This window comes from Bos indicus, chromosome 25 (genome assembly GCF_029378745.1).
Source record: "Bos indicus isolate NIAB-ARS_2022 breed Sahiwal x Tharparkar chromosome 25, NIAB-ARS_B.indTharparkar_mat_pri_1.0, whole genome shotgun sequence".
Lineage (NCBI taxonomy): Eukaryota > Metazoa > Chordata > Mammalia > Artiodactyla > Bovidae > Bos > Bos indicus.
In genome coordinates this window covers 40,029,527-40,051,574 of record NC_091784.1, presented here as the reverse complement: position 1 = coordinate 40,051,574, position 22,048 = coordinate 40,029,527, and the positions used below count along the sequence as shown (strand labels likewise).

General features: G+C 57.7%; 1 protein-coding gene across 5 annotated transcripts in view; it reads right to left on the bottom strand.

Moving 5' to 3' along the window:
• Positions 1-22,048, bottom strand: part of TNRC18 (trinucleotide repeat containing 18) — an 84,282-nt gene that overhangs the window by 9,716 nt on the left and 52,518 nt on the right. For all 5 annotated transcript variants that reach the window (XM_070780248.1, XM_070780249.1, XM_070780250.1 and 2 more), the window contains 8 exons: positions 18,826-19,101; positions 14,275-14,517; positions 7,450-7,871; positions 3,740-3,892; positions 3,346-3,487; positions 1,528-1,645; positions 1,009-1,084; positions 746-854 (listed from right to left, as the gene is read on the bottom strand). In XM_070780248.1, coding sequence (XP_070636349.1) covers positions 746-854; positions 1,009-1,084; positions 1,528-1,645; positions 3,346-3,487; positions 3,740-3,892; positions 7,450-7,871; positions 14,275-14,517; positions 18,826-19,101 — 1,539 coding nt within the window. The remainder of the gene's footprint in view (positions 1-745; positions 855-1,008; positions 1,085-1,527; positions 1,646-3,345; positions 3,488-3,739; positions 3,893-7,449; positions 7,872-14,274; positions 14,518-18,825; positions 19,102-22,048) is intronic.

The window sequence follows — 22,048 nt, the reverse complement described above, 5'->3', positions numbered from 1 at the left end:
CATGGGGCTCAGGAGGCTGGAGCCCCAGGAGAGCTGGATGGGGAGGCACGGCTCCCTTCGTCAGGGGACTCTGGCCCAGCGCTCCATCCCCATCTCCTGGGCACATACAGGTGACTTAGGCCGCCGACAGGTGGACTCCCTTTGCCCCCGGGTTTGACTTGGGACTGTAACACACGCCCAGACTCCTGGCTCCCAGATGCATTGGTTTTGCACTAGCTCAGTGTCCACCACCTGCTCATCTGCGAGTTCTGTCTGTATCCACACTCACGTCTTCTGGGCTACCGTTACCCTTTGTCTGCCCAGCTGTCAACCTCTTATTCTGTTCACACGGTCAGATTCCCTAGGGAAGCCGCCTTCCCATCTCTTCCAGTCCACAGGCAAAACCAGGAAGCTGCCTCACTCGTTAGCAAGGACGAGCGCAAGACACAGAACCCAGGTGACCAGGCCAGTTCAGTGCGACTCCATCCTGGGGCTCAGATGGGAAAGCGGCGCATTCCATGAGGACAGTCTGTTCAGAAGGTGAGGAGTCCTCGGGGTGGGGCGTGAAGCCAGCACAGCTGAGAGCATGGCTGACGGACACAGGGACCCTGAGTCCTGATGACCCCAGGGGAAAGTCCCCGCTCCAACCAACGCCAATAAAACTCAATGCTTAAGTCTGTCTGAGCTGGCCTTCAGGAACCAAATGGATCCATGCTGACACGCTGGGAAACGGGGGTGCCCTGAGGGTCTTGGGGGCGGGTCTCACCTCGGACCACCGTGCCAGGGTAGAGGCAGCGGTACTGCTGGCTCCAGTAGGCTGCGATCCTGGTCCCTTGCGGCAAGTAGCGCGTGGAGGCCGGCCTCACATCGATGATCTGGGGAGGGGAGGAATGAGCGCCAGGCTGGCCGCCCCCGCCCCGTAGCCCCGCCCCCACCGCCTCCTGCAACAGCCCAGCGGCCCCGCCCCGCCCCCGCCCCACCACGCCTCCTGCAACGGCCCAGCGGCCCCGCCCCCGGGCCCGCCCTCACCGCCTCCTGCAGCAGCTGCTCCAGACAGTAGATGTGGGGCCGGTTCCCACGCTCACCCTCCACCACCACTCGATATCTGCAAAGATGGGGCGAGGTGACGTGAGGTCCCCCCAGGCAACCCCGCCTCAGCCCACGGCCAGCTCTACCTCCTGGGCCACCAGGATGGGGTGTGCAAGCTGGGGGGTTGCTGACTTGCTGCACAAGCTTAGGACTGGTCTCCCCACTCTGGGCCCATCTCCTCGACATGACCAGGCGGGGTCACAGATGCAGGGAAGGCCAGCACGCCCTCTCCTGCTCCCTCCCACTAAGCCCTGTCCACCTGGGGGCCACCTGGGAGTCCGCCCTGCCCCCTGGCCCGCCCACAGAGTGTGCTGTTCTCCAAGCCTGCCTGAGCCCCCATCCTATGGGGGGAGCGGGGAAGCCACAGCTCAGAGAGCTGAAGCAAGGCGCCCACAGCAGCCCGGCAAGGCTCTGGGTGGGGGTCTGAGGCTCTGTGCGGGGCGGCCCATCCCCACTCACATGTCTGGCGAGTGCAGGGTCTGCACATGCCCCGCATACAACAGCTTGTCGTCCATGGGGATGAGTACACGCAGGCCGTCCTTCAGCTCATCCTTGTCAATGATGCAGGAGCGAGGAGCTGAGGGCAGGTGGTGAGGTGAGGCTGGAGCAGGGGGCCGCCTGGAGACGCCCCCTGGGCCCACCTGGCCACTCCAGCACCCCTCTCTGCAGTGTGCCCACGCACACACGCCCCCCTCCCAGCGTCTGCAAAGACCCCAGGCAGGTGGGAACGCAGGTGACGCCCATGCAAGGACCAGCGCTTTGCTGAGCCTCAGCTGGAGGCTCTGTGCCATCAGACCCCATTGCCACCCCTCAGCTGCAGTCTCCAGCCTTCCCCACGAGGAGCACTGCCTGTTCTGGCAGCAACACCCCCAAGGCTGGGCTCCCTGCCCCAACCAGCCCCCGGCCCGAGACTGCCGCTCCTTCTTTCCCTCCATTCTCCTCCAGGCCCACCCATGCTGCTTCAGACTCCTGGACCCAGTCTTCTCCTCCGTAGGACCCTGGACCCAGCCCCTCACTGCTGTCACCTCACTCAGAGAAACCCAGATCACTGGCTGGGATGGACGGAATGACGGGCCCAGGTCTCGGTCCCCGCCTGCACCCACACCCCTGCCACAGCCTGAGCATGGGTGCAATGGCTTCCCACCTCTTGACCTTGGGCATGGTCATGTGACCTGCTTTAGCCAGTGGATAAGGGGAGAACAGCTTGAATCTGAAGGGAGGCCTCCCTCCAGAGGCCTTCCGGTCCCTCTCGAGCCTCTGACAGCAGGGCTGTCAGAGAACAAGCCCTGAGCAGCCCAGAGGCCCACGCTGGGCAGACCTGTCCCTGGTGTCAATGGACTGCTAGCTGTCCCATTATCACCAGAGCAAGCCCAGCTGAGGTCACCCTGCCGTCCTGCTGACAGCCTATTCCCAACCATCACTGAGTCTGCATGCTTGGTCGTTACACAGCGATAGCTGACAAATACACTCCCCAGTAGGTGACAAAGCTCCTCGGGGCTGGCCTGGCTCTTCTCACTGTACTCCCCCAATTTACATTCTTTAATCTCAAGCTCCAGACCCCCAGGTCCAAGTGCCTACTGGAAGTCATCGCCCTGGGATGTCCTCCAGGCACCCCAAACCCCAGCCAACAAAGCCCAGCGGTTCCCTCTGTGACCCACCTCAGTGACAGCTGCCCCCACCTGCCAACACCTGTGCACAGGCCTTGCCTCCCCGCATCTGCTCACACAGCCCTCGAACACTCCATCCCGCCCATGTGCCCCGGCTCCCCCCACAGGGTCCCACCACCCCTGGACCCACTCCCTGGCCCACCCTGACTGCTGCTCACTCAGATCCCCCAGCAGTCTCCTAACTCATCTTCCTGGCCCCCACTTCCTGCCCCAGCCCTCCAGTTCCCTGTCTACACAGCAGCCAAAGAGCTTACCGTGAAACCAACCTGACCACCCTGACCTCCGTCTTACTGTTTTCAGGGCAAAGCCCAAACCCCCACCGAGGCCCTCAAGACAAGGGGTTCTGCTCTGCCTGCCCCCAGTCCAAAGCCGCTCTCCCGCCCTAACTGACCAGCCCAGAGTCACGCTGGCCTTCCTGCAGCTTACCTCGGGCACTGCTGTGCTCCCGTCCAACCTTGGGGCCTCTGCACACGCCAATCCCCCGTCACCCTGTCCCCTCTCTATGCGAGCCTGGCCTGGCCCGCTCGGGCCCTGCTGGCAGCTGCCTCCGGGGAACCCCCTGCACCCCCATACTCCAGGCCCGCGCCAACACGGCATGGCAGGCGCTCACCTGGGGTCAGCGGCCGCTCTGCCGCCCCGCCTCGGGGCAGGTGCTCGTCCTCGGAGAAGCTCGAGTCCTGGTTGGGCTCAAAGTCCTCCTCAGCGGCCATGCTCTCCATCAGCTTGCTCACGGCTCCTCCCTTGCCCCGGTTCTGAGAACAGAGCAGGACAGACCGACGGCTGAGGCCGGGCCGGACCCCGGTGTCACCATCAGGCTGCCATGCAGCGTGGCACAGAGAGCAGCAGCCAGATCCCACCTGAGCGCCAGGAGGAGGACAAGACGGGTTGAGGGAGCACCTCCAGCTGCACACAGATCTTGGGGTTGGGAGGGGCACCCAGGATCGCCCGCATTTGTCAACCGAGCGAAGCAACTCTGCCGTGCCTAGGTCCCCGGGGAGCCTCACCTCCTTCTTCACCTCCTTGGCCTTGGCCTTGGCCTTGCTCCTCTTGGCAGAGGCTGCGGAGCTGGTATGAGGGGCCCGGGCCTCGGTGGGCAGGGCAGGAACGCGGGGCGCTGGCAGCGAGGCTCCAGATCCGGCCTCCTTGCCCTTCTTCTTCTGGGGATGAAGCCAGAGAGTGGCTGTCAGAGGGCAGAGCGGGCCCAGGCCCCACATTCACCCTCCCGCCCCTGGCAAGCATTTCCGGTTTTAATCTGGCTTTATTACCACTATGCATTACTTGTTATAAAAAAAAGAATATCGACGTGCATGTAGCTGAGTTCCTCTCCAACGAGCCCACCAACCGCAGAGGTGACTAGAGGGAATGACAACAGCGTGGCGTGTCCTTTCCAGAACTTTCCCCAAGCACACACAATCATGTAAACTCACAGGCTACGCAAACGCATTTGTGCACACACAGTACTTTTTTTTCCTTAAACACGGATGGGAATTTACCGAAAATTCCGCTGTGCAGCCTCCCTCCCCCCACCCTCTGCCAAGTGTATCTGGCAGACAGGGAGAAGAGGCCTCCCTTTTTATTGTGACCAGCCGACCGAGGTGCCTTGGCATGGAGACCTGAAATTCATCTGGCTGCCCGCCTGCTTTTTCCCTCTGCTGAATGAGGCCAAGAATGACGACAGCGTCGCTCGGCGAGGCGGGCACATTCCTGGCAGGAGCGTGCAGAACCGTGCCCCCACTGCCCAGGGCACTTCTGGGGACCAGCGGTTACCTTCCTCTTGCCCCAGCAGTGGGGGACACCGAGCTCAAAGCCCCCAGGGTGGATCCGGGATGCTCCCTCCACTGGAAAGTGGGCCAGTGCACGGGGACCGTGCGAAGCTCCACTTATCAGAGCAAAGGAGTGGCAACAACCTAGATGTCCAGCAACCTGGAGTGTCCACAGACACAGTTACAAGCTTCTATCCCAGGGGCCAAGGCCCTGTGCCAAGGAAGAGGTGACAGCATGGGAGATGCACGTGATGATATTCGGGGCAGGCAGCAGGCTCAGGCCACAGAGGTGACGGGAGCAAGGGCAGGGGTCACTTGGTGCATTTTAGAAGAGACGTGCCTGATACCAATGACCGAGTCACGGGCCAGGGGAGACGGAAATTAAGACAGAGAAAAAAAGAAGACTGGGCAAATGTTACCAAGACAGCAGTAGAAGTCACAGCTTCCACAAGAGACGAGTGAAATTCAAAGCCAACAGCGTTAAAAGGAACAAAGTGGGGAATGTTACAAGGATAAATGCGTTCGTTTTAATCTCTATTTAGGGGGAGAAGTATATATATACAGCTTTATATATACTGAAGCAACTTGGCGTGTGCGCACACACAGACACACACACAATGTTTTCTTATTTCTGATGTGTCTTGTAATCCTCTTCCCATTTCTGAAATCAGAAGGCATCTTGGGGGTGGAAGGACAGTGTTTCATGTGGTCGTGTCTCCTTTTCCACCTGACTTCTATTATTAAATAGACAGCCTGTCTTATGGGGCATGTCTTTGCAGTTGCATCTTCAGGAAGAAAGGGAAATTGACAGCAAAAAAAAAAAAGTTACCGCTGCGTGGAATTTAATTTTCTTCCTTTTCTTTATCATCCAATTACTGTTACAATCAGATAAAACTGGTAACTTTCTTTCCCACTAACCAGAAAGCCCATATCTAAGAAACATTTCTTCTTTTAAAAAAAGAAAAGAATTCCGAAGGTGACGAGTTCTGTACACAGAGCAGAGATGTTTGTTGCTGGGATGATTGCCATGGCAAACACCACCATCAACCAGATCACCGATGGCCAGCGTGGCTGTTGGCAGGAGATACTGAAAACCACAGGATGGCCAGATGGTGGGATGCTATTCCTTCACTTAGAGAGTGACTTTAAACAAGAAAGAAAGAAAAGTAAGCTAAAAAGTTGATGGCATGTGGGAATGCACAAGATCTAACTCCAAATCTAGAAAGCAGAATACAAAAGTGCACCTCACCAAACGGTGAACTGTTTGGCCCCAGAGCGGTTTCCTTCGTGTCTGACGCCCTAGACAGTTAATCTGTTCCGTTCCACCTCTGACTGTATCGTCAGGAGGCTGGGATCAGGTGAGCCCCTGGCCCTCTCCTAAGGGAAGCTGCCTTTTTGGGAAAGGCTCAGAGAGGCTGGGAGCCCTGTGGTTAGGGGCTCAGGCACTAGGCCTCCAGTGTAAGCTCAGCTCTGATGATCATTAGCTGCTGGGCTGACTGGGACGGTTCCGGGGCTACCTGTGAGGTACAGTTTTTAAGACTTCCTTATATGGCTTGTAAAACCCTCCTTACATGGCCTGTGATGTCAAAAGCAGTATGTACTTGGTCTCTCCCCGCCCCCTGCTGTGTTCCTGATACAGCGCTCCTACAGCGCCCTGGCATTTCCGGGGTCACAGGCACATCTTCTGTTCTAAGAAGGGGACATGTGATGAGCCCGTGGATGGCCTTAGGATGGGGCCTGGTCTGCAGAAAGACCAGCCACGACCCAAACTTGAAACTTCGGCCTCATCCCCGTTCTTGGGAGAGGAGCAAGGGGCTGGATGGAGCCTGAGTGACTGCTCTCCATCGTGCCTCCGTGATGAAGCGACCACGAAAACCCCTTAGCGCTGGGGCTCCGACCACGAGAGGGCTGGTCCACACACTGAGGAGTGCCGGAGGGGGCATGGGGCTCGACGCCCCTTCACACACACCCTGCCCCGCACGTCTCCTCCATCTGGCTGCTCCCAAGCTGCATCTTTTACGATAAACTGGACCAGTAAATCAAGTGTCTTCCCAAGTTGTCATTTTGGGGAATTATTGACCTGAGTGGGGGGCGGGGGTGGAGTCATGAAAATCCTTGATTTACAGCCAGCTGGGCAAAGAGCACAACTGACCACCTGGGACTTGTGCCCAGCCTCGGGGGTGAGGGCTCCACCTGTGGGGTCTGTGCCAGCTCAGGGGAGTTGGAGTCAGAGTGTTTCAGCAGAGGACATAAGCGTCCCCCCACCAGCACATGCAGTGTCCATGGCAGAGCGATTAGGACATGCCGGGCCCCCACCGCGGATCCCCCAGTACGGTCATCATCATGCATTATTCCAGCATCTTCTCTCCAGAAAAACCCGAGGTGGCTTCGGCCGTGAGGGGTCACGAATAAGGGGTCCCTGCAGATGCCACCCAAACGCAGCCCCTTCCCCTACCAGCCGACGCCGAGTTCCGTCTCTTTGGGTGGCTTTCTCGAGAATGACACTGTGGTGTGGGGGACGCAGGGCAGAGGGGCCTGAGCCAGAGACCCATGTTGTGAGCTGGCTGTACGGTATGAGTGCAGCTGGAAAGGCAGCAGGCCCCATCAATACAGACTTCTCACAGAGTTCTCAAAAGGGAGGTGTTCCCTCGGGTGGGGAAAAAAAAAATCCCAGCTCTATTTTCACTAACTTCTCCAGAAATGAGGTTTTCCTTTGGGGTGAGCCTTTGCCACTGACAGCAGTCACTGCCCTGGAGCATGCGACAGTTCCCATAGAGGCCTTGGAACACCGCCTGAGACCACGCTTCACACGACGGCACTTACTGGCCCAGCTGCCGGGTGTCCTCACCAAAGACGCCCGTCGAGGGGCACCCAGAGGAGTGCCCACCACCAACGGAGGTCTCAGCATCGCGCTGCCCCCCGGGCGCCCGGCCTCCCCGTCCCAGGCCTACCTTCCTGGGGTCCTTCCTGTCCCTGGCGCGGCCGGCGTCCTTGCGCGGGCTGGGCAGGCCGGCCTTGGCGCAGCGGCCAGGCTTGGCGGCGGTGGGCGCGGCACTGCTGGGCGCGGGGGGCGCCGAGGCGTCATGCAGGAAGATCCGCTCGCTGCGCCGCCGCGTCCACAGGTCGTCGTCGCTGGCCTCGGGCCCCGCCTCCGGGCCCGGCTCCTTGGGGCCCCGCGACTTGCGGGCCTTACGCCCCTTCTCGGCCGCCAGCTTGGCCTTGTCGGGGCTGCTGGGGCCGGGGGTGCGCGCACCAGGCGCGGCCAGGGCTGGACCTGGCTCCCCCAGCCCCTTCTTGGGCCGCAGCAGGCCGGCGGGTGACCGCTTCCGCACCTTGACCTCGCTCTCTGAGTCGGTGTACTCGAACTCCGTGCCTGCGTGCAGGTGAGGGGGGCGGCTGTGGACGGGGCGCTCTGCGGCCCCCACTTCCCACCCTGGCCACCCCACCCCTGCTGCAGGGACGAGGCCACCCAGGGAGGCTTCCGCCGCTTCCAGGGAGGATCCTGAGGCCGAAGATCCGAAGGACTGTGGCCCACTCCCATCCCGAATCACCCCAGGCTGCCCAGACTCTGCTCCAGACCCTTTGCCCCAAAGCACTGTCTGGGAATGTGGCATCTCCTGCCTGGCCACGTGTGAGCTTCCCAGCTCTTCCTGGGCCTCCTCGAGCATCCAGGAGCCCTGGGAGGGTGAGCCGGGGAGAGCCCCACACCTGCACGGGCAGCAGCTCTAAGGGAGGTAGGCGGGAAAGTCCACACAAAATCCCCAAGCCCCAGCACGGCCTTGCCTCTCAAAACTGGGGGTCCTAGACACCCAGTCCCCTTTCAAGAGGACAGGATTCCCCAGAATCCACACAGATCTGGGGCCCAGCCCCTCCCCACAGCCAGGGGGCCACTTCCCTCTGCTGCAGGGCAGCCCCCAGCTTCCGCCCAGCTCCTGGGCTCCTTGAACGCACAACCTCTCCCCAACATCCGTTGTCCTCTGTCCTTGTAAGCCCCCTGGTCTTCGCTCCTTCTGGCCCCTCTGCCCACACCACCATCTCTCCCTGCCCTCCACCTGGATGACTGCAGCCTCCTTTCTGAGAAGACCCACTCCGCGCCCTGGGGAGTCCTCGGGCCACCCCTCCTCACCACAGGTACACGGCACACTGCAGAGGTCCCGTCTGTGTTTGTCTATCTTGGCGTGCTCCACTCCAAGAAGTAGATCCCCACTTTCTCCTGGAGCCCCCAGAGTGGTACAGCGCAAAGCTTGGCCCAGAGCTGGTGGCCAGGAGAAGACTCTAAATGGGGGTGAGTGGTGCTTCTCCCCATCAGGGGAATGAAGAGGGGCCTGCCTCCTCCAGGCAGACCCCAGGGACGAGATGTCTGTGACAGTCCTGGGCTGACCGCCCCAGCGAAGGACTTGCCCCAGGTCAGCCGAGAAGCCAGGGCTGAACCTCAGGCCTACTGACCCTTGGGCAGCCAGCAGCCTGGCCACAAAGGCTCTTGCGGGAGGCTGAGACCCATCACCCCAACAGATGCAGCCTCGGTGGCAAGGGCAGGGCCAGGGGAGGGGCCACACTCCAGGAGAAGGAACCACTTGCAAAGAATGATGATCTTATTAATTCATCTTTTGTTAACAGACTTCCTGCTGCAGGGGAGACAGCTGGGGCTTTCTTGGCTGATTAGGGTGCAGGCCATAAAACACTCTTGGTCTGTGAGCTCTGCTTCTGGGTATGAGGGACTGAGACCCCACCTGATGACAGGTCCCTTGCAGAAAGCCACCTGCAATCCAGGATGCACACAGACCGCTGCAGGCGCACCGCACAGGGAGCCGGCGCGGGCAGGGCGGCGGGCGGGACTGGACCCTCGCCTGGAGAGCAGGGGCTGGGGCCTCCTGCTCACCGCAAGATCGGGTAGGAAGATAACAGTTAAGAGCCTTTGGGGCAGCACAAGCAGTGCCGGGAACAGAGGACACGGCCTCGTCAGGCCCCGCGGTGGGGACAAGCACGAGGCCCGCAGAGACGGAAGCGTCTTGCCGCAGCCTCACTGCGGACAGGCCGGAGCAGGCAGCAGAACCCCCAGCCTTGATTCCCAACCAGCGTCCAGTGAAACGTCTCCTCCTCCCCAAAAAAACAGGCAGAAAGGAGGAAAAAGGAACAGGCCCAGAAAACAGACAAAAAATAGTAGAGAAGAGAATAAGACAAAAATAGGCTGAACGTCAGGGGATTAAGAGAGACATACAATGCGAAGAGTAACCAAAGTTGAGCTGCAGTGGCTGTATAGACAGGCCTCACTTCATTGTGAAACTGCACCTTTTACCAACTCGAGATCGGTGGCAACCCTGCGTCGAGCACGTCTGTGGGCGATCGTCTTCCAAGAGCGTTTGCTCCCTCTATGCCTCTGTGTCCCATTTTGGTAATTCTCACAAGATTTCAACTTCCTTCATTATCATTATATGATACCATGCTTGTTATATCTGTGAGCAGTGATCTTTGATGTTACTACTACAACTCACTGAAGGCTCAGAAGATGGTTGTCGATTTTTAGCAATAAAATATTTTTTAACTGAGGTAGGTGCTTTTTTTCTTAAGATATAATGCTACTGCATCTTTAGGACTATAATATGGTATAAACCAGAGAAGGCAATGGCACCCCACTCCAGTACTCTTGCCTGGAAAATCCCATGGATGGAGGAGCCTGGTAGGCTGCAGTCCATGGGGTCGCTAAGAGTCAGACACGACCGGGCGACTTCACTTTCACTTTTCATTTTCCTGCATTGCAGAAGGAAATGGCAACCCACTTCAGTGTTCTTGCCTGGAGAATCCCAGGGATGGGGGAGCCTGGTGGCTGCCGTCTATGGGGTCACATAGAGTCGGACACGACTGAAGTGACTTAGCAGCAGCAGCATGGTATAAACACAACTTTTATATGCATTGGGAAACCAAAACATTTGTGTGGCTCACTTTACTGCAATATTGGGTAAATGCAACATTGCGTTGGTCTGGAATTAAACCCACATGATCTGTGAGGTATGTCTCTACTATTATCAGACAAAATAGGTTTGAAGACAGAAATCAAGAAAGAAGAAGGACGTTTCACAATGATAAAATGATCGATCCATCAAGAAAACATAACTATAAACAGACGTAAATGCAACGCAGAAACGCACAGGCAAGATTATACACCGTGACCCCGTGAGACACAGGCCAGGCAGGCAAGGCTGCTTGGACACTCTTTACAAAATCAATATAATACACCATATTAATAGGATAAAACATTAAAACCACATGAACAGCACATCAACAGACACAGAAAAAGCAACTGACAAAATCCAGTACCCCTTTGTGATAAAACCACTCAACAAATGAGAAACAGAAGGAAACTTCCTTAACCTGACAAATGAAGAAAAAAAACCACTGTTAACATTATATTTGGGGTTCCCAGGTGGCTCAGTGGTAAAGAATCCACCTGCCAAGCAGGGGACTTGGGTTCATGGAAGAGATCCTGGGTCAGGAAGATACCCTGGAGAAGGAAGCGGGAACCCACTCCACTATTCTTGTTTGGGAAATTCCATGGACAGAGGAGCCTGGCAGGCTACAGTCTATGGGGTCGTAAAGAGTTGGACATGACTTAGCAACTAAACAACCACATCATACTTAATAGAAAAAAGTATGAAAGCTTTCTCACAAAGATATCTATGGAGCAGGGAGGACAGGAAAAAAAAAAAACAAAGATATCTATTCTCAGCACTTCTGCTCAGTATTGAACGCAAGATCCTAGCCAGAGCAATTAGGCAAGGAAAATAAAGGGACTATACATTGGAAAGGAAAACATAAAACTACCTCTATTTGTAGATGGCATGAAACTCCAGTACTTTGGCCATCTCATGCAAAGAGTTGACTCACTGGAAAAGACTCATGCTGGGGGGGATTGGGGGCAGGAGGAGAAGGGGACAACAGAGGATGAGATGGCTGGATGGCATCACTGACTCGATGGACGTGAGTCTCAGTGAACTCCCGGATGACGGACAGGGATGGTGATGCACAGGGAGGCCTGGCGTGCTGCGGTTCATGGGGTCGCAAAGAGTCGGACACGACTGAGCGACTGCACTGAACTGAACTGATCTTATATATAGAAAATCCTAAGGAATCTACTTTAAAAAAATTATTAGAACAAATGAGTTTAGCAAGGATGTAAGATATAAGATCAATTTACAAAAATCAGTTACATTTCTATACATTAGCAGCAAGCACTGCAAAAATGAACAGAATTCCATTTACAATAGCATCCTAAAGGCCTTCCCTGGTGGCACAGTGGATAAGGATCTTTCCCATATACCAGCAATGAACAAGTGGGAATCTGAAACTTAAAAGACGGTATTACTTACACTAGCGATCCGCAAAATGAAGGAAGCTAAATTTAACAAAATATGTAAAAGATCCAAATGAGGAAAACTATTAAAAAAAAATCTGATAAAAGAAATCAAAGCTAGTCCATTGCCAACAGGAAGAACTGATACTGTCAAAGTGTCATTTCTTTCCAAATTGATCTATGGATTCAATGTAATAAACCCAGTAAGAAATGCAGCGAGTTATTTTGTAGACACCAATTCTAAAGTTTGTATATTGAGGCAAAAGGCCCACAACAGCTAACTCAATATTTAAAGATAAGAACCAAGTCAGAGGGCTGAAGGTAACTCATTTCAAGACTTACTGTGAAGGTAGAGTAATCAAGACAGGGAGATATTGGCAAAAGAATAGACAAACAGGTCAATGGGACAGCAGAGAGAGCCCAGAAAGAGACTGCCATCAAACTGTCCGGTGACGTCTGACAAAGGAGAAAAGGCAATACGATGGAAAAGACAGAATCTTCTCAACAGACGGTGCTGGAGCCACTGGACATCCACGTGCAAAAAAAAACCAGAACCTGGACGCAGACCTTACACCCTTCACAAAAGTTAATTCACGCTGGACCACAGGCCTAAACTTAGAACTGCAAAAATACAGGATTTCTAGACGATGATGTAGGAGAAAATCTAGATGGCCTTTGGTATGGCGGTAAATTTTTAGATACAAAACCAAAGGCAGGATCCATTAAAAAAAAAAAAAAAGAACTGATAAGCTGGACTTCAGTAAAATTAAAATTTTCTGCTTTGTGAAAGGCACTGCCAAGAGAATGAAAAGATGAGACCCAGGAGAAAATGTCTGCAAAAGACACATCTGACTGTTATCTGAAATACAAAAGGAACCCTTAAAACTCAGTATTAAGATTTAAATTAAATAACCCAATTTAAGAATGGGACAAAAACCTTAACAAACACTTTACCAAAGAAGATATGCAAATAGCAAATAATAAGCATAAGAAAAGATGCTCCACAGCGTATCATTAGGAAAAATGCAAATTAAAACAACGAGAACGTCCAGAATCCAAAACACTAACACCAAACGCTGGTGAGGGTGCTGAGCAGCAGCAACTCCCATTCACTGCTGGCGGGACTGCAAAACGGTGGTTAACTTCGAAAGACAGTCTGGCAGTTTCTTAAAAAACGAAGCGTGATCTTAACATATGCATATAATCTAGTGATCACACTCCTTGGTATTTACCCAAAGGAGCTGAAAACAGGTCCAGACAAAAACCTGCACACAGAAGTCTAGAGAAGCTTCAGTGAAAACTGCCAGAACCACGGTGCCACCCAGACGTCCTTTGGGGCCTTGAGCAGGTGAATGAAGAAACCAACTGTGGTCCGTCCTGACAGTGGAACGTTTCTCAGCACAGAAAGCACTGGGCCATCCAGCCCTGAACAGACGTGGTCTCTGGAGGTGGTGCGGGCCACTGGGAATGCGCTCTGGGGTGCATGAAGTCCGGGCAGCTGCGGGAGGCCAGGGGGTCGGGGTGGCAGGGTGGCAAGCAGGGCCCATTTCCCATGCTCCAGCCCCTGCCAGGAGGGCCTCATGTGTACCACCGAGGCTCAGAAAAGGGCAAAGGGAGCTGACAGCCCAAACACTAACCCCCGGTGAAGGTGAGCTGGGTCCACGCGGGGAAAGTGGCCCCGTGAGAATGGGAGTGAGCCCAGGAGACGGTCCCAAGGTGTCTGTCTGTCCCAAGAAGACAGAGATACGACTGGAGACGCAGAAAGGAGGGACGCAGGGCCAGGATACGGCTAGGCCTCCTGCCCGAGGGTTGGTGCCTGCTGCCTTTGTCTGCCCAGCCGGGCAGTGAGACGGTAAGCCGGCACCTGGTCACCCGCACTAATGACCTCCGCTGGGTTGCAACCCCAGGCCCACGAAATCTGCCCTGTCTGGGCCAACGCATCTCACTGAATAAACCAGCCCCACCTACTGCCCTAAGTGTGAAGAGCTTCCCCTTCTTCCAGACCTTCGTGCGGCCTGTTCTTGCCACGTGCGCCTCGACTTCTCCTACATCGCCTTAGCCAGCTCCCATTTTTCTCTCCTGGCTCAGCCTGGGTGTCGCCAACCTGCAGCGGTCTCCCTTACCCCTGGGCTGGGCCAGGGGCCTCCGGTGGGCTCCCACAGCCCCCAGCGTGCAGATCCGAGGCCTCTGCAGACCCCAGAGCTGCCTCTGGGCGCCTGAGGTCCTGTTTGCTGGGAGCATCGCCAGTGAAGGTCAGGGCACAGCTCTGGAGACCCCTCCCCAGGGAGTGGGAGGCCAGGGAGGCCCCCATCACCAGGGCCGTCCACCCAGGCCTGGCCCAGCCCTGGAGTTCCCGTCCTTCTCTTGAGCCCCTCCTGCAGGCCGGGCAGTGGGACCCGCCGCCACACAGCCCACCGCCGGGACTCACCCATCAGGCTCTGCCGCTCCTCCTTCTTGCGGGCCTTCTGCTTGGCCTCCAGCTGCACCACGGACAGGGATGGCCCCACAGTGGGGCTGGGCAGGGCGCTAGCAGCAAAGCGCGCCAGCAGGCCCAGCCCGCTCTCCTCCAGGCCTGGTGACAGGGCCCGCTCCCGGGCGCCCAGCCTATAGCCGCCAGCAGCCTCATCCTCCTCCGGCTCATCGTCCTCGTCCTCCTCCTCGGAGCTCTCATCTGGCGTGCAGAAAACAGGGCACGAGTCAGAGCCTTGGCCCGGGCCGGCGCCGCCCCCCGCCGCCCCCAACGCCGCCACAGCGCCAGCGAGGGGGGGCCGCGGCCCCAGCCTGGCTCCGGACTCACCAGCCCACACGCCTCCCACCCCCTGCCGCCCCCAGCCGTCAAAGCGAGCCCAAGACCTGGGCAACCTGGCAGCCCAGAGGTGGGCGGCGGCTTTGGGAGGCAAATGTTTCTGCAGGGGAGCACCAACATGCACCTGTGCTGTGGGCAGGGGACGGACACACGGACGAGGACTGGAGACAGCGCTCTCCACGGTCTCACACGCACACACGCGCGCACACAACCCAACACACACGTGAAAGCTGGGGGAGGAGGCGGGAGGAGGAGGAGGGAGGTGAGGGCAGGGCGGGTGGCAGGGGGCGGGAGGACCCTGCGGGCGCAGGCCGGGCGCTGGCCCCAGAGTATGTGGGGGCGGACAGGGGGCAGTCTCGCCCGTGGGAGGCCTGGGGGTTGGCTGGCAGCAGAAGGTGGAGTTCTGTCTCATCTCGGAGTGGGTCAGGGGCTCCCATGATGGTAATGCTCTACAGGCTCTGGGGTCCACAGCTGAGGCCCAGCACCTTGGGGAAGCCTGGGGCAAATCCACAGTCCTCTCTGAGCTGCTGTTTCCTTATCTGTGAGAATCTCAGCTTGGCTCAGCCAAGGGAGCCACAGCCGGCTACACCTCCAGGGGCCAGGAAGGGAGTGGCCGGGCTCGTCGGCCCACTCTGCTCCACACGGTCAGGTGCTTAGGCGGCAGAGTGGGACTTGAACACGGGGCTGGCGACTCACCACCCACGGCCTAGTGGGAAAAAGACTCTTGGAGAGCCCCAGCCCACCTCGCTGGGTGGTGAGACGGAAAGGTGCTTCTCCCCAAGAACTGGCCCAGCTCGGACCATTGGCACAAAGGCAGGGAGGGCAGTGGGGCTGGAGGTCGCACCAGGGAAGGTGACCTTCCGTGCACGTGAATTAAGTCCTCCGCCAGAAAGAGAGATGGCCTGGAGGTACAGGCCAGCTTCCCCGCCTTTCTGGGGAGACAGCTCAGCTGACCCCACCAGGCCAGTGGGTGGGAGGGCATCCGGCCAGTCTGCCCGCAAGGCGCTGTGACCAAGGAGGTGCCCGTCTGCCCAAGGGCACTGGGAGCCTGGAGGGGACTCGCCAAGAAGAGGAAGGAGGACTATGAGCTACTGCCTCTCTGCAATGTCTGGGGACCGGGAGTCTGGGTCCAGGGGCGGACGAGCCCTAGACGGTGGCCAACTCCACATTCTCCTGCCAACGCCCCCCAGCCGCCTGCTTGCTGCACTGCAGTGAGCGGCCCAAAAAGGCGGCCTCGGGGGTGCCAGGGAGGACGAGGGGTGGGGGAGGGGCGGGGGGGGTCTGGTCCGCCTGTCCCAGCCGAGGGAGCCCTCGGTGAGGGAGGCGGATGAGAGCTTGAGGGAGGCCCAGAAGGGGCTGAGAAAGGAAGGAGGCAGAGAGGAGGGCTGTTAGGAGGGTGAGCGGACGGAGACCCGGCTCCCTGAGCGATGGGGGCAGCGGGATGGAGGCCGGCGGGGCGGGCAGGCGGCAGGCAGGCCGTGCACACTTGCGATCCATTCACATTGCGGACGCCACATGGTTCTGTCTCCGCCCAGTGGGCCACAGCGGCAAAGCAGGCTAAGTGTAGGCAGACTTCTGGCAGCGCCTGGGTCCCCCGCTTCGGGCAGGCCCCCCTCCACCCTGGGGCTTGGCCAGTCTGAGCAGGGTGGCGGGCAGGGGGCTGGCTGGGCTGGGGGTGGGCGTGGGGCTGCTCAGGTGTGGAGACTCCGGCTCTCTCTCCCACCCAGGGTTCCTGGTCTGGCTCTGGGTTTCTGGATGTCCGGGACGTCTGTCTGCATTGGATCCCAGAAAGCCAGGAGTAGCCTGAACCCGGCACCACGAGATGGAAGAATGTTTGGGAAGCAAAAGGCCAAAATAAAGGGCGTGTCTCCCACAAAAGAAATGCTGACTGGGTCACCCTGGTCTCCTGAGACCCTTCCCTATCTCCTGCTCCCGCAAGCCTGTGGGCCAGCCCTGGCTTCCTCCCAGGGTGGCCAGTCCGCTCAGGCCAGAGCCCAAGGGGGTAGGGGAAGCTGAGAGAGGGAAGGTGTCTCGGGACCACGGAAGCCACTCGGGAGTTGTCCACACCTGAGGCGACAGAGCTTGCCAAGGGCAAGGGGAGGAAAAAGTCCCAACAAAGAAACCTGAGGAAATGCAGAAAAACTTTTTTTTTTTCCCAGAGGAAAAAAAAAAAAACCTGTTGGCTCAATATGTGGGGGTTGGCTCTTGTCACTTGGTTTTTCAAAACCCGATCCGTAAATGCCAAAGCGATCCGCTGCTGCCATAGCCGATGGGGGCAAACCCCGAGGGGTGGGGGGTGCAGAGGGGACACAGAGAAAGGGGTTGTGCCTACCTACGGAGCAACGAGCCCGGCTCGCACCCAAGCTCAGTGACCCGCTGCGCGTCTGCCCTACTCCCAGCCTTCGCTGTGCGTCCAGAGTGCAGCGTGAGAGCAAATGCGAGAGACCAAAACAGACATTCAAAGCGTCATGGGGAGGGGTCAAGGGTGAAGGTATGGCCAAGCTGCTGGGGGGAGAAAGCAGACACACCAGAAAAGCCAAGCCAGTTAGGTGTTTTAGTATCAGGCATCAGGAAGGCCCTATTACCCAAATATCCCTTTCGAGACCTGACCAACGGTCTGGGTGCAGCGAAGACCCGCCTGCCCCCTGCACGGGCTTTGTCTGCTGCTGGGTCTGGCCCTGGTGGGTGGGCCCGTGGCTACGAGATCTGGGATGCTGCCTGCTTCTCTGTGGGGTCTGGGCTAGGGTGGGAGCTCCAAACCTTGGAAGCTGGAACTCTGGCCTCTGAGGGGGAGGAGGCATGGGGACCCAGCCCCGGGGAGGCGAGAGGGGAATGAGGAACCAGCCAGACGTGTCCACAAAGGCCTTACAAGACGAGGCCGGCGGGAGACCTAGCGGCCCAGGCTGTGCTCAATCAGGTGTGGCGGCCGCACGGGGAGCCTGAGCCCCGAGGCACCGGCTCCATCCTCTCCTGATCATCCAAACGCCTCCCAGTCAGGCTCAGACCCCCCAGGATTCTGCGATCCCCCCACCAGCTCTGGGGTCCCTGAAAGGGGTCTGCCCTGAAGCAAACCCTAAACCAGGGTTGGAAAGCCTCACCCCCACCTCAGGACATCTGGGAGTGGAGGTCCTGGAAGACTGGGACCAGTCAGTCTACCAGGGAGCTCACAGGGGTCGCCGAAACCAACCCTGTCTGCCTAAGTGAGGCCGGGGGCAGACCAGCCTGGGACTCCTGGACTCCTCTGAGCTCTGCCCCACAAGGCAATGAAGCCTTTGCATTTCACAACAGAGCTCGGGGATGCAGAGTGGTCGTGATCCTGCACTGCCTACATGCCCTCCAAAACAGCAACGTGTTAGAAAATGAGCGTTTGCAAGTTTTTTAACCACTGTTGCATAAACAGCTTTAAGAAAACAAAAGACAAACAAGCAGCTTAAAAAAAAAAAAGATGAAGCTTGAGGTGAAAGCAGTTGACTTTAAACCTGGAAAATGAAAGGCATGCCAACAGCTACCAGGGATATTTGAATAATAGAGAGAGCGCAGACTGCGTTACTCCTTCTACCCCTTTTGGGGTAGGGTGGGGTGGGGTGGGGGTGAGGGTGGGGTGGGGAGGAGGGGAGGGGGGAACAAATGAGGGAAGCGGCAACCTAATGGTCCAGTCAGGACACAGCAAGAGAGACAAGGCACACGGGTTTAGTTAAAAATGAACTCGGTATGTTTAATAAAGCTTGGTATTACCAAAATTGCGGTACAAACATCAAGTCACACGCCCACACGACAGAATTCCATTTACAAAACGTCCCCTGGGAGGCCTCCGAGGCCATGGCCACGCCAGGAGGACCCACCCAGGCCTGCAGTCCAGGGACGGGAAGACGAGGGGAGGGGCAGGCGGGCGGAGGTGGGAGAAGGGGAGGAAGACTAAAAACAGTCCATATAGAAGCTCCAAAAGAGCCAGCCAATGGTATTATCACAATGATACAGGTACAAATAAAAACAAAAATTAAAGGACCCAGGCTGATACAGCAGGCTACGCTGCCAAGAACTGGACGGCCGCCCTGGCCAGGCCATCCCGGCGGCTCCCGGCCGCCCTCCCTGCGCTCGCGCTCCGCTCTCGCTCTCGCACTCACTCGCTCGATAGGAAACATGGAAGGTTATTTTGTGTTTGGAGCTAGTAACCTTGGTCAAACGAGTCCTCCGAGGAATCGCTGAAGGAGGAACGGGGCTCGACCTCTTGAAGCAGCAAACAAAACGGCTGCTTCCTGCCGGCGGCCGGCTTGGGCTTCAGAGTCCGGGCGCCTGCCAGGCCCCTCCTGGTCAGCTTGGGGCCACCGGCTGGCTTGCTATTCTTCGCCACCATGCCGCACAAGAGGGAAGGTGTCAGTTTGGAGCTGGAGGGGCCCTGGGCAGCCCACTCGTCCTTCAGGAATTCCTCCTCTTCCTCTGAATCCGTATCTGCAGTCAAAGTAGTTTTTAATAAAGATAAGTCACAGAGCCAGGGAAGGAAGGGGCTAGGGTCTCTTCCATCAGCCTCGGCACCTTTGAGGACACTCGGCCACGCGCCAGAACCGAGGTCCAAACGCCCACCGGCCGTGGACTCGGCAGAGTTCCACCACCTGGCACGCTCTTCCCCATCCGGGCCTCATCTCTCACCTGGGAGGCCTCTGAGCCGCAGGCCCCACACAACCCATCTTGCATGGTTTGGACCCAGGCCCTGGCTGGGCCGCTGCTGCCAGCACCACCCACCACACGGCCACAGGGCGAACAGTCTTTCCTGGCCCTGCAGGAGGTGGAAGCCCCACTCTCAGGAAGGTCTCTGCCCTGCGCAGGGAGGTCACTGCCGAGTCCAGTCCACCCCACAGGACTGCAGCCAGCCCATGGGCTCCTCGTGGGGAGGGAAGCAGCCTAAGAAGGGAAGACTCAGGTAAAGCCCCTCTTTCCCAAAACACCAGCTCGCAGTGGTATTCGGGGCAAGCGTGTAAAGACTCACAACCCAGCTTCCTGCTCGGCAGTCAGCACAGCGGCATCTGACGAATGACACTGCAGCTCCCAGCCCTACCCCGTTTCTTTTCCTATCTGAGAGGGGGGACCAGCATGCTGGTTCTGGCCTCCCACACGTCTCCAGCCTTGGAGCTGCTTGAGGCTTTGGGGAGGGAGCTGTCAAGTGGGCACAGCTCTGGCCCCTTCCAATCCCTCCCCAGGCAGACTCACACCACTTTGGTCTGTTCTACACGCGAGGCTGGTGAGCGAGATTCCATAGGACGGAAAGGCTCTGCAGCCAAAGGCTGTAATCCCTTCATCTCGTCAAATCCGTCCCAAAGACGTTAACCAACACAGCTGCCCTCCCCGAGTCCAAGAGAAGGAGGAAGAGAGAGAGTGTGTGTGTATGTGTGTGCACGTGTGCGCACGCGCATATGCTGGGGGGCAGGGGTTCTCTGGCTGCCTCCTCCAACATCTATGCTTTCCACTCAACACCCAACTGCAGGATAGTCTGGCAACTCTGGGTGGGACGAGGACACGCCTCTGCCTGTCCCATAGCCACAGCTCTCCCTCCTGTGTGCTTCATCCTGTCCTTCTTGAAGCCACTTGCCAGGCTGGACAAGTCCGTGCGTGACAAGGACCAACTTGGCTTCCCACCAGAACCCAAGCAAGCCACCGGATCCCTACAACCCACAGTGAAAATGCAGGAGGGCGACGTTCTCTCCTCCTGATACAGCATCTCAAGGCTAGGAAACACCTCGACTTCTTCATGACCCTGCATGCAGGCATTTACAGGGAAGACAAAAAGACTAATGCGAAAAATAGAAGAGATGCACTCTCTCCACAGCCAGCCACTCTCTCCACTCTCACATCATAGCCACCAGCTAACTGCAGACAGGCCTTTTGACCAACCTGTGGCAGCATTAACCCACTTCTCTCAACTGAACAGTGCAGTTTTAGACAAGAGCGCAACAGAGATGAGCAATCTGAACACTGCTTTGCGTGCCTACACACATCTGCCGCAGTGGACTTGGCAGCTTAGAGCCCCCCTCCCCCCTGCAAAGACCTCAGCTTCTCTCTGGACTCTAGCCTGAACCCCACCTCATCCCCTGTAAGAGGGGGAGAGCAGAGGATCCTTCCAACACCAGCTAGGCCACATCCACTGAAAGATCAAAGGAAAAGCAATCCCTGCTCTCTCTGTGATATTCCAGAACAAGCAAAGGAAAGCCCTTCCCTTCTCCTTCGGAACTACAAGTCTCTAGAACTGGCACGAGGCAGCCAGGGGCCTGGGCAGTGCCGCTCAGCTCACACCCATCTGAATCTGAGGTGTTTCGGCCACTGATCCCACCCAGGGGACATAAGACACAAAAGTAGATCCTCGCCCCCCCACCCATGAGCATCAAGGCTGGAGACCCAGGACAACCAAAACCAGGAACGTTAAAATCCAAAGACAACAGCAGCAGCTTCATCTCACGCCAGATGCCTTCTCCCAGCTGTTCACCCACCCAGCCAGCTCACTTAGGGCTCTGGACAGCACTCGGGGGCAGGCCATGGTATCTTAACTCTATAGAGACTTTCTTTCCTTAAGAACACACACCATTTCTTGCCCTTAACAGTCATCACCCTCGCCCCCGACCCCATGAAGTAGACAGAGCCGATGAAAGGCCCAGTCATACAGACGCACGCAGTCACTAAGGAGAAAGCTTTCTACCCAAGTCGCAGCCTCGGGTCCCCCTCGAAGAAACCCGCGGACAGATGCCTGGAGGCAAACAGCCCCTCCCCGGCCTTGCTGCGACGACCCCAGCCCTGGGCAGCCATCCTGGCATCACACGTTCCGCCCAGGTACTTACCGAGCACCTATTAGGTGCCAAGCGGCGGGCTCTGGGCCAGCGGAAGGGTGTCGGGGGTGGGGGTGAGGACAAGGCCGTCCGGGCTCCGGAAGCCCACGCTCCCCCAGTTCCCAGACAAGAAGCGCGAGGCCGCAGGCTCCGCGTACACTCGGTCCCTCAGTGCCACAGCTGCTACGTTTCAGGGGCCCGAAAGCCGCATGCGGCTGCAAATAGGCAGCGCCCATCGTGACGGGCCATCCCGCGCCGCTCAATCTGACGGGCTGGGCCCTGCCTCAGCATCTATCCTCGGAAACAAACCGGGTAACCACGTGGAGGGCCGTCGCAAAGACAAGAAAGGCCGCCCTGGTGTGTGCTCCATAGACGCCTTCCTCACTAACACTGAGCTGGAGGACTGGCAGCCGCCTGAGGGCGGGAGCGGCCCGGTCAGCTCTATGGTTTTCACGAGCGGCCGCTCTAGGCTGAGCAACCGCCAACTCTGTAGCACAAGGCCTCCACACCGATGGCCTTAGCGCGGACCAACGGAAGGCGGGTACGGGAGGGCTGGCGGACTTCCGCTCCCACCCGCCCGCCAA